The 12,373-nt window shown below is 52.5% G+C and overlaps 1 protein-coding gene across 2 annotated transcripts in view; it reads right to left on the reverse strand.

Moving 5' to 3' along the window:
- The window catches only part of LOC149337111 (zeta-crystallin-like), a 59,455-nt gene that overhangs the window by 39,187 nt on the left and 7,895 nt on the right, over positions 1 to 12,373 (reverse strand). For both annotated transcript variants that reach the window (XM_089553327.1, XM_089553326.1), the window contains exon 4: positions 11,824 to 12,028. In XM_089553327.1, the coding sequence (XP_089409453.1) occupies positions 11,824 to 12,028 (205 nt within the window). The remainder of the gene's footprint in view (positions 1 to 11,823; positions 12,029 to 12,373) is intronic.

Raw genomic sequence — 12,373 nt, forward strand, 5'->3', positions numbered from 1 at the left:
CGCCAGCTGAGGCGATTGCTATGCAACGGCTGAAGGTGCCTCCTCGGAGCACCGCCACAGCGAAATCGCAAGTTCGTGGCAAATGTAGCTTTCGCTACAAAATTGGTTTGAATTCGCACTAGCAACCGAAAATGTCGCGTTGGTACAAAGAAAAGATAAAGAAGCATCGCTGAGTACCTTTAGATGTCATCCGAATGTGAAGGAAGAAGATCACAAGCTTTCGAAGTAAACGTGTCAAAGAGCTAGTTGAGGCAGGTGCAGCAGGAACTGTGCCGCAAATGGCTGCGGCTACAAATGTTAAGGCGGGAGCCTTTAATTCCTCATCGTTGTAAGCATGAGTTGTCGACAGAAATGTCACGCTTTTCAATTGGTCGAAACGGTCGTGATGTAACAGTGCGCGAATTTCAAACGGGGATAATTGTACTTTGGCTGGTAACCATGCGATGTCAGCGCACGTTAAAGAACCCCAAGCGGACTCTCCCCCGCGGGACCTAGAGAACCTCAAGACCTGGGAGGACTGGGAGACCCTGCTGCGCTCGGAGGATACGGCCGTGCAGACCATCGCCACCGGCCGGGCTGCCAGTGTTATGGACCTTAGGAACATAAACACTTGAGTGCAGTGGGGTCGTGCGGGGACCCTGGGGTGTGCTCCGAACTCCTCTTAAAATAAAGTTTTTCTCTCTCTCTCCCAAGATGGTCGAAATTTACAGAGCCCTTCACTACGACGTCCCTCATAGCCTTAGTTGCTTTGGGACGTTAAACCCCAATAAGCCAACCAACCAAAGGGATCGTATAGTGATGCTCCAAGTAAGTGGGACTGAGTTTAGTTAAGTGCTTCATCACCCAATTATGGCAAATAGCATTTCTAGTCAGGCCAGAAAAATAAATAACACCGAGTAGGAAATTGGTCGAGTTCGGCAATAAAATCCCGGTCTCCTTAATACCTAAAAAAGACATTAGCACCCCAAGAAACGACGGTATACGTGGACGCAGCCACATACACCAGAACAACGGGGCAGCACAACAGCAATGCGGTAACAACGGTGATTGACTCGACCCTACGCCAGACCACCAGCGCAGCACTAGAACACTGTACGATAGTCGAGGCTGAAGAAGCGGCCGTCGCTCTAGCGTCAGCGGAGGGCTATCGATCTAAACGGTCTTTAACAATCCTTACAGATTCACAAACAGCATGCCGCAACTACCTACGCGGCAGAATAGGGCACAGAGCGCTCCGCATACTCCGCTCTGGGGGCCACATAACACAACGACAACCAAACGAAGAACCAGTCATGCATACGATAGTATGGACGCCGGGACACGCGGGAGTAACAGGGAACCAAGAGACGGACAGGATAGCTCGAGGGTACACTTATTACCCCAAGATTATTCGGCGATACTAAATTATTACAAGGGCTGCAGTAAGCGGTATCCATCACCACACAACTCCCTTAGCAGAGAAGACTGTCGCGTGGAGGCAGCTACAAACGGGCTCGTACCCGAACCTACACATACTCAAAAAATGTATCCCACACAATACACTGACAAATGCCCTTGGTGCCAAGAACCACCCACGCTGTACCACCTAACAGAGGATAAGCGTGGTACCAGTTATAACAAACCAGAGTGCGGAGCAATGGGAGGGAGTGCTCTCCAGCGATCGCCGAGTCGACCAAGAAGGTCTGATTCGGCGAGCACATCTGGCAGCAGCTTCCAGCGGAGCCCTGGACTAAGGGCAGCCGACCTTTGTACAAGCAGATGGACGAAGACATCTGACAGCAAAAAGCAAATCTAGAGCTTAATAAAGTTGTTCACTCACACTCCGGAGTACGAGACGAGCATGCAACCACTCCCCCATGCCAGCTAGATGGCTTGGAATGAACAAAGGCGCGTCGAGTGAATACGGTGTCTTCGTTCACTCCCATCTTCCTCCTTTCCCGTTACGGCAAGGTTCAGGTGTCCACCGAGGTATGCGAGACAGATACATTTCCTTTCCTCAAAAGCCACTTTACCGACGAGCAAGGCGTAGAAGCGAACGGGCGATCGCGTTCTATGGACTCCCTAGCAGCGTTGCAAGACGCTGTCGCGTTTCACTCTTTGAGGCGAAGGAAGGAAGGAAGGAAAAAACTTTATTTTACTCTAGTCCTTTTTCCTGCGGTTTGGGAGCATCTTCAGAGACGTTTTCTCCTTGATTTTACCCCCAGGAGTCTTCTCTGTCGAAGTCGTCCGCCTCTAATCAGTGGTCGGTTGCCCTCAGTCCAGGGCTCCGCTGGCCACTGCCGCCCGTTGAGCTCGCTGTACCAGACCTTCTTGGTCTTCACAGCGGTCGCTGGACAGCAGAGTCTCCCACTGCTCCGCACTCGGGTTTTGTATTTTGGGGACCACGTCTATCTTTTGGCAGGCCCATGTGATGTGATAGAGAGTAGGTTTTCCGTCGCACCAGGGACATTTGTCCGCGTATATGGTAGGGTGCATTTTGTTTAGTATATGTAGGTTTGGGAAAGAGCCTGTTTGTAATTGTCTCCAAGTGACAGCTTCCTCTCTGCTGAGAGATTTGTGCGGTGGGGGATACCGCAATCTTCTGCCTCTGTAGTTTTGTAGTATGGCCGAGTAATCCCTGGGTGCTGGCGCGAGTTCCGCGGGCTCATCGGATGCTCGGAAAGTAATGTATCCTCGAGCTATCCTGTCGGCCTCTTGGTTCCCTGCCACCCCCGTGTGCCCCGGTACCCACACAATTTTGTGTGGGATCTTGTCGCTTTGTTCTTCCTGGTTTTTAATTCTGTCGCTCGCTGCGAGGAGTATACGGAGCGCGTGACGACCTATCCTGCCATTCATGTAATTTCGGCAGGCTGTTTGAGAGTCGGTGAGTATTGTTAGCGACCGCCCGGTTCTATAGCCCTCCGCCACCGCTAGAGCAACGGCTACTTCCTCGGACTCTGCAGCTGTGCAGCCTCGGAGCCTAACATCTTAACAACGCTTCAGTGACACAAGCAGCAACACCGCGATTAAGGCTTTCGCCTCATCGCACTTTAGGTCAACAATGTGCTCCCCTGAATTTTTTAAACGCTGTAGGTATTCAAAAATGTGTCCATTCAGAAATGAAGAAACGAAAGGGATGAACACCGCTGAGTGGTCTTAAAGGCAACTGATAATTTTGACATGAAGTTTTGTTATGAACTCAGTATTGAGGTAAAAGGCAAACTGTCACTGCAAATGCTGGTTATTTCCTAGGGCTGGAAATGGAAATTGGATTTGAGGAAAGGAAATGACGTAGTAACTGTCTCACATATCTTGATGGACACCCGAGCAGCGCTGTAAGGAGGGGATAGAGGAGGGAGTGAAAGAAGAAAGGAACCAAGAGGTGCCATAGACCTCCGGATTAATTTCGATCATCTGGGTTGGTTGGTTGGTAAACATTTATTAAAACAGTCAAGGGGCCGAAGGCCCAGATCTAGGGGTCGGCCAAGACTCCTTGGAATCTGGCAGCCTCTAGAGCGAGACCGATGAGCGTTCGTTGGTCGTCTAGGGTAGAGCTGCGTAGATGAGCCTCCCAGGTATGTTGTGTGGGTGTTGGCATGTGTTGTCGTGGACAAATCCAGACCATATGAAGGAGATCTGCTGGGATATTGCAGTGTTTACACATCGGCATATACCGTTCAGGAAATATATTATGGAATCTTTTGGGATTGGGGAAAGTGTCCGTCTGGAGTTGGTGCCATGTGACGGCCTCTGTCTTTGTAAGTTCTTGGTGCGGACCTGGATAGAGTTGGCGAGAAAGACGATAGTTCTGGAGCAGATCGCGTGAAGTGATTATGGTGTCCTTCCTGACCAAGCCGGGCATGTTGGGGGCGGGGTGATAAGCTGCTCGGAAAGTGAGCCCTCGAGCTAGCTCATGTGCTCCCTCATTACCCTTCAGACCCATGTGGGCTGGAGCCCATATCAGTAGGGTCAGGTGTTTAGGAGGATTTGATACGAGTACGCGAAAAGCTTCGACTGAAATACGGCCATGAGTAAAATTAAGAATGGCGCGCTGTGAGTCACTTATGACTACGCTAGCTTTAGAAGTGGACAGCGCGAGAGCAATAGCTACTTCCTCCGCTGTAGTGATATGTGAAGTGCGTACGGAGCAGGAGGCATGAAGAGTCATGTTCTCATCTGTGGCAACCGCTGTTGCAGCAGTCCGAGTAGAATGGTCTGCCGCGTCTGTGTAAAGCACGTCAAGTCGGCCAGCATATCGCTGCTGGAGTGACGCGGCCCGAGCTTCTCTGCGATCTTGATGATGAGTTGGATGCATGTTGCGGGGGAGAGGGAGAGTCTTGATGTTGGCCCTGATGGCAGGTGGGAGATTGACCACCGAGGATGGTGGACGGAAGGGAGCGATGCGAAGTCGTTCGAGGATAGAGCGGCCTGCGGAAGTTAGGGAGAGGCGTTGGCGCTGGGCCAGGAGGGCCGCCTCAATGAGCTCGTCAACCGTGTTGGAGACACCAAGGGCGAGGAGCTTGTCGTTGGGAGTAGAGAGAGGAAGACCAAGGGCTGTTTTGACGCCGCTGCGGATAAGGCAATCCAGGCGGTGCTTCTCCGTGAGCGTGAGACGTAAATATGGAGCCGTGTAAGCAATACGACTTACTACAAATGCTTGAAAGAGTCGAAGGAGATTCGCCTCCTTCATGCCTGCCCGCTTGTTGGAAACGCGCCGTATGAGACGGGCTGTCTGCTGAGTGTATCGATGCAAGCGTTGTATTGTGTTGGTGTTGGCTCCGTTGGCTTGGAGGTGGAGGCCAAGAATTCGGATGGTGTCGACCGTAGGCACGGGAAGGTTGTTAACAGTGAGGCAGATATTTGGAGATGTGGGGGGTTTCCGGGTGCCGGGATAACGCACAAAGAAGAGCTCAGATTTTGCTGCTGAGCACTTAAGTCCTTTCTCCGATAAGTAGTCTTCAACTGTGTTGATCGCAGCCTGGAGAGTCTCTTCAATGTGTCCGTCACTGCCGCCAGTCATCCAGAGGGTGACGTCATCGATCATCTGGGGATGTTTAGCGTGTGCTGACATCGCACAGCACATTCGCGCCTTTTCCATTTTGCCGCCATCGAAACGCGGCAGCTGTGGTCGGGTTCGGACACTGGTGCCGCAGTGGAAAGCTCCATAATGGGAATCTATAGGACAACCACCTGCTCGATCTCTGGGAGGCCCGGCATTGCCTCGTCCGTAGGTGGCGCCGGCAAAAGCACAACCGGAAACTTAAAGCTCGCATCGCCGAGCTCACTCAACGAGCGGCTGAGTACGCAGCCCAACTCGCCGACTCCAACTGGGTGGCCCGATGCAATACGGCCGCGCGGCAAATGTCAAGCCGGAACACGTGGCGACTCTTTCGCGCCCTAATTGACCCAACGCAAACATGCACGGAAACTCAGAAACACCTCTAAAGAGCAATACACAGCTTTAAGGGCAACACAAATCAATTGGCGCACAAGCTCCGGGACCAGTACTTGTGCACCGCCCAGGACCCCCGCGGGCCGGCGTACTCTTATGCAGGTTCTGAAAACGTTGAGCAGGATCAACCGTTCAAGCTCCACGACCTGAAGGCGGCCCTGGCAAAAATGACACGCGGCACCGCTCCGGGTCGGGACAAAATTACAGTCAAATTGTTAGACAACCTCCCCGACCCAGCATACCCGTCTTTATTGAATTACATTAACTCAATCTGGCTTGGGGAAGTGCCACTCCCCATCGACTGGAAGACCGCCCTGGTCACCTTCATTCCTAAAGCTGGCAAGGCCATCAACACGGACAACCTCTGCCCCATCTCTCTGACTCCCTGTGTGGGCAAACTCATGGAGACGATGGTACGTGACAGGTTGTCCGAGTTCATGAAATCCAAACACCTTTTCTCAGACACCATGTTCGGGTTTCGCCCACAAAGATCTGCACAAGATGTCCTGCTACAACTCAATCGGCCTGACCTCGACCCCGTCGGATGCCCTCACAATGACAAGGTCTTACTCGCCTTGGATTTGAAGGGTGCATTCGACAACGTTACCCACGAGATCATTCTCACCCACCTCTCTCAAACTAACTGCGCCAGAAATGCCTTTCAATACATTCGGCAATTTTTAACCGACAGACAATCTTGCATTCGAATCCAGGATAAAGAACATGGCCCTTTTCATTTAGGAACCAGGGGTACACCCAAGGGCGCGGTGCTCTCTCCCCTCTTATTCAATTTGGCTATGATGCGCCTACCGGCCCAGCTGGGCGCTGTCGCCGGTGTGCAGCATGCGCTGTACGCCGATGACATCACCCTGTGGGCTACGCAGGGTTCCCTTGCAGACATTGAGGCTAACCTGCAGCAGGCGGCGACCATAGTGGACCGTTATGCTCGCCGCCGCGGCCTCCAATGCTCCACCCAAAAGTCTGAATTTGTGCACATACGCACCTCACCAAATTCCACAGCCAAAATTTCATTGTCTCTCGAGACAGGTCCAATCCCTGAAAATATCCAAGTCCGGGTACTGGGGCTCTTTATACGTCAAGACAGACGGTCAGGAACAACATAGGCCAAACTCCGTCAGGTGGGGGACCAGGTGGGCCCCTTGGTCCGCCGGGTTTCTAACAAGTGCGGGGGGTTACGATGTAAGGACGCCTTGCGGCTGGCGCATGCATCTGTAACCAGTCGAATTCTATATTCGACTCCATACCTCCACCTGCGGAAGCAAGATGAGGATTCACTCGAAGTCATTCTCCGCAAAATTATTAAGCGGGCTCTAGGCCTCCCCGTGAGCACCTCCAACTAGCGCCTCCTGGGGCTAGGCATGATGAACACATTTCGGGAGCTCCAGGAAGCCCACTTGACTAACCAATACACACGTCTCTCGAAGATATCGTCGGGTCGCCGCCTCCTTGCCCGACTACACATCCAACACACCACTCTCATGGAAGAGCGCGTACGTATTCCATCACAGTGGAGATGCGCCCTCCACGTGCGCCCTCTTCCCGCGAACATGAACCGTGAGGACCATAATGGCCGGCGCCTGGCGCGGGCGGAAGCCCTGGCCCGCCACTATGGATCGAAACCCGGCTTATTCTACGTGGATGCCTCCGGCCCCCACCATGGGGGATGGTACACAGCCGCAGTCGTCCACCAATCCAAAACAGTGAACGGCCTTACTTTCCGAGCCCGTGACATAACACACGCGGAGGAGGTCGCCATTGCGTTGGCTGCATCTGATCCGAGTTCAAAAACAATTATTTCCGACTCGCGAGGGGCCAGTCGGAACATCGAGCAGGGCTGAGTACCGTACCTAGCCTACCGCTTTCTCCAAAACAGCGTCTACACCGGGAACCCCGCTCACCGGCGTATCGTTTGGGCACCTGCTCACATGGGCCTTGAGGGAAATGAGGCAGCTGACGCCGCCTCCCGCGCTCTCTCTCACCGGACATTCCCCTCCGACCCCGACGATCAGGAACTCGAATTTATTCGAGCTTACACCTTCAAAGATATTGTTATACTCTATCAATCTGGCCACGGTCTTTATCCGCGCCCGTGTAAAGGTCTCTCAAAGGCGAAGGAGCGGCTTCTGCTCCGCCTGTATTCTAATACTTTGCTGTGCCTGGCAGCTCTGAAACATTTCGACCCTTCTTTCCCGGGTAGCTGTCCGCACTGTGCGGAGAAGTCTTCGGACATCTACCACATGGTCTGGTCCTGCCCCTCGAACCCTGCTATCCCCCCCTCACCCCAACCCAACCCGGGAGGACTGGGAGGCGACCCTGCTCGGCTGCTCTGACCTGCAGGCCCAATTTGGTCGCGCGAGCCCGGGCGGAGGCCGATGCCACTGGGTCCCGAACTAGGGACCTCCACCTAGTATTTGTAAGGGCTGGTCCCCTCTGGGTCAGCTCATGCATACCCTTCTGTAGTATACCTGTGCATAAATGTTTTCCACCACCATCCAGGAGAACCCGGGTATTCCTGGGGCTGCCACAAATGGCCATTCAGGAGCCTTCCACTGCGGCACCTCTTCCCCTCTGCTTTCTTTCCCTCCCTCTTTCATTCCTTCCCTGAAAGTGCGTTTTAGGCGTCCTCCGAAAAGTCAGACAGTTCTTCCTGCTCTCAAAAAGCAATTTGTAATGTTCTCAACAAGTTGTTGTTGCACTTCATCGGACTTTGAATAACAGCAGTGCGCATGCACATAAAGGAAGTGTAAGGAATTTGTTTTCGCCGACATCGGAAGTCTTCATGTGAAATGCATGGAGAGAAATTCTAAATCTAGGAGATGCATCTCAGCGAGTTTGTCGACATGGCATTGAGGTACGAGTGCATGGGACCGATGGCTCACTACGCGCTGCGACTTCGGGTTCCCCCTACGTGCATTTCATAAGGGCGCCACTTACTAAGAGCTCGATTTAACTATCTGCGTTGCATTTAACGGGCTGCGATGGGAACTGGAAATTCGTTTTGAGGAAAAGAAATGACGCGGTAACTGTCTCGCATATATCGATGGACACCCGAAGCACTCTGTAAGGGAAAGACAATTGTCTCAAATATCTCGGTGGACACCCGAACCACGCCATAAGGAAGGACATTTTTAGCACACGGGTTCGAACCCGACCACGGCGGTCGCCTTTTGATGGAGGTAAAACGCAAAAGGCACCCGCCACGCTCATTCCCGAATTCGCCGTTGTGCATCTCCTTTCCCCGATCGACCTGCTAGTATTGGCAACAGTGTCACACAGGACAGCTGCCCCGATATCACTTTCGCACGCAACATGCCAGACGCGCGCTGGGAAAACATCGGCATGAACATAGGTAGCGGCCTCTATGTTCTCAGCACAACCTTCACGGCTACACGCAGCAAAGCCCCCAACCGAACAATCAAGCACACAAACTGGGACGCCTTCAGATACGTGCGCGCCAAACGCACTTCGGCCTCCATAGACGGCCTGGACACATGGACAAACTCGCTGCTCGAAGACACCGCCAATGCCACCTCCACGACTAACCAGGACGACGATGGCCCCATTCCCGAACCAAAATGGTAGATATGTGGGAGGCCCAGTGCAGTCTTCATGCTCGTTGGCTCCGCCAAAAACACAATCGACCCTTCAAGCTCCGTCTCGTCCGCCTCGAGCGAGAGATCGATTCCTACTCCATCAAACTGACTCAGGAGCAATGGCATCAAGCCTGCAAGCGTCTTAATGGCCAGTTAAAATGCAAAAACTTGTGGTTCTTGCTCAGACATCTACTGTACTCAACTCAAACCAAACCCACATCTCACAAGAACCTCACCTGCGTCATAAACGTCTTTCAGTGCATAAATGAGGAACTCCTCGCAACCCTGAAAGACAAATACATCAATACTTCCACTGAAATTCCCATCCGTTCGGGATACACAGGCGCTCAGAACGCCAGCATGGACGCCGACATCACGGCAGGAGAAGTGCTCGCCGCCTTCAGGCACATTAAATCCACCGCGGCCTCTGGCGACGACCGCATAACCAAGATGCTCAGTAACCTCGACGATCAGTCCGTCCAGGCACTCGAGGACCTCATCAGCCAACACTGGCATGAGGGTCGCCTTGCAGACAGGTGGAAGCATGCCAAAGTGATTTCCATACTTAAGCCAGGCAAACGACTCGAGCTGGGCAACCTCCGGCCAATCTCGCTCACTTCCTGCCTGGGAAAGGAATGGAACACGTCATACTCAATGGACTCTACACTTACGTTTGGAGTCTATTGAGTATGACGCGTTCCATGACCTTTCCCAGGCAGGACGTGAGAAACCTGAGGAAGTCGCCCATGTAGACGCGGCTAGTGGAAAGTAAGAGGCTGCAGTATACACGGTGGTCAACGGCCGTGGAATACTAGTCGCCACCGCATCCATTAGGAGCCGAAACAGATACATCTGAGGAAGTTGCAATAGCACTCGCATGCGCTGGAACGGAGGAAAACATCATAATTAGCGATAGCAAAACGGCTGTCAGGAAAAATTGGCAGAGGAAGGGTCTCGAAAGAGGCAAACGAAATTTTAGCAAGTTTTTAACTAAACCGTAAAATTATGACAATCTGGACCCCTGCACATGAATTAGTCCCAGGCAATGAGGCGGCACACGAGTTTGCCGGAGCTCATTACTTCCGGGTAAGCGTAGAGCCAACGGAGTGTCGGGGACTGGATGAGCGCGCGCAAACCTACACTGAAATCGTCGAGCCCTATAGAGTTGCAAGAAGGCCTCTGCCCTCACCGGACCGAACTGTCGCTTGGCGACGACTGCAAGCTGGGAATTTCCCAAATGCAGTCTAGATGTTCCTCACGTGAACAGAAGATAGACCTGATGATAAATGTAAAATCTTCGGAGAAAGGGGCCCTCTTGATCATATAATCTGGCAATGTCCTGACTTCGCAGGCGTCAGGAAGAACATTAAAAGTAGAGATGCCTGGGAAGCGAGTCCCCCGCCTAACAGCAACAAGTCACCTTCCTCACCACGGAAGCCGCGAAGAATCACTGTACCTTCGCCTGTCTGTAGTCGCAGAGGCCCCGGCCCCGCCCCTTGAGCCTGCGTGCCAGGGGGGGGGGGGAGTAGGGGGCTTTTTACATCGGTGGAAAATACCTTCTTCCACACTCACGTACACTGAGAGGACCTCTTCCCCACCACTATCATCGGCTTCAGGACCGGCCTCTCCACCCAAAACATTATGTGGAAAATCCAAAATGATATACTCCGTCTGAGCCCATCCGAGCCACACGAACCATCCTAGGCCTAGACGTCAGCAAGGCTTTCGACAACGTGTCACACGCTTCTATTCTGGCAAACCTCTCACAAATGAATGTAGGCACATCGCCGACTTTCTTTATAGCCGTACAGCAGAACTTTACATTGCAGACCTCAACAGCGAGAAGATCACCCTAGGCACCCGAGGAACACCACAAGGAGTAGTCCTATCTCCGTTCCCTTTCAACACTACAATAAGTCCTCCCTCCACTTCGGGAAGACATATCTCACATTAAACTTAGTATATGCGATGACATTAACCCCTGGACCAACTCCGGCTCTAACGGGGAAATCCAGAGCTCCCTCCAAACAGCAATTGAGAAAGTACACGCCTTTGTACAGGCGAACGGGCTCACATGCTCCTCCACGAAGTCCGAATTACTTGTCATCAGGGACAGACGAGCTCGCCTGCCCGTCCCCGACCCGCAAGAGCCTTTTTTTCTCCAAGTCGACACACATCCCATACATCCGGTCCGGACCATCTCCATTCTTGGTATGGTAATACAGAACCACACGGAAAACGCACCACAGCCAATCAGATCAACGGCCTCATCCGCCGCATCGGCACCCGCCGCAGAGGTATGAAGCACAAAGACCTCTATCGGCTCACGCAAGCTTTCCTCATTAGCAGGATAGTCCACTCCTACCCCTGCGCCACCTTGAATGGAAGGACGAGTAAGCTATGAACAACATTACACGTTCAACGTACAAAGCGGCAGTGGGGCTACCCCATTACGCTACCACTCAGCACCTGTTTAGCAATGTCAGTCAGTCATAGGATGTTTGTAGAATGGAACAAAAGACTGGTGTTGTCCGCGTATATAATGTAAGTCGCTTTGTCGCTTAGGTTAGGAATATCATTTGCATATATTTTTTTAAGAGAAGGGGTCCCAAAATACTGCCCTGAGACACACCTTTTGTTAGGGCTAGTACGTCAGAACAGTAGCGGTCAATTTCTACGCACTAGGATCTAAAGCCTAGATATGAAATGACACAGTGGAAAAGAAAACAGTTCCCGGTACTGACCTCTGCAGAGCCGCAGGTGTGCAGAGGGACCTACCATTATCTTGGACACGTAGTCCTGCTGCCGGTGGCAGGCGGCGAAGTCGGCACCCAAGCTCCGTATCAGCTCCAGGCCGTAAGAGGTACCTGCCGTTCCGGCCACCTTGGCGCCAACCAGGTTCTTGGCGATCTGGATGCACGCTGTTCCCACCCCGCCGCTTGCGCCGTGCACCAGAAGGCGGTGGGAGGCCTGCGTCTTGGCTCTGGACCCACCGTCAGGGTCGCACGCGTGTAAGTTTTTGACATGGAAGCATGGTATAGTCACTGTCGGCCGAATTAGGTTCGTTACCAGATAAATGACTATCCAATCATTGTTCCACTGAGCCGGCACTGAGACCTGGTCTACAAAGAACCAAAAAGAGCAACTGTATCTTCCCGCTAGTGCAGTCGTTGTATTACTGTATTTTTTCCAACCTCACCACTACGGGTTCTCTTCTGCCACCCTCATCAACTGTTTCCTACCCTTAATGCCCCATTTATCACCTCACTACGCCTCCGGCTACTTCTCCGAAACCGAATCTTGTTCATCTGGCACAGACAGCCTAAAC

This window comes from Amblyomma mixtum, chromosome 7, assembly GCF_055824585.1.
Source record: "Amblyomma mixtum isolate Tamu chromosome 7, ASM5582458v1, whole genome shotgun sequence".
Lineage (NCBI taxonomy): Eukaryota > Metazoa > Arthropoda > Arachnida > Ixodida > Ixodidae > Amblyomma > Amblyomma mixtum.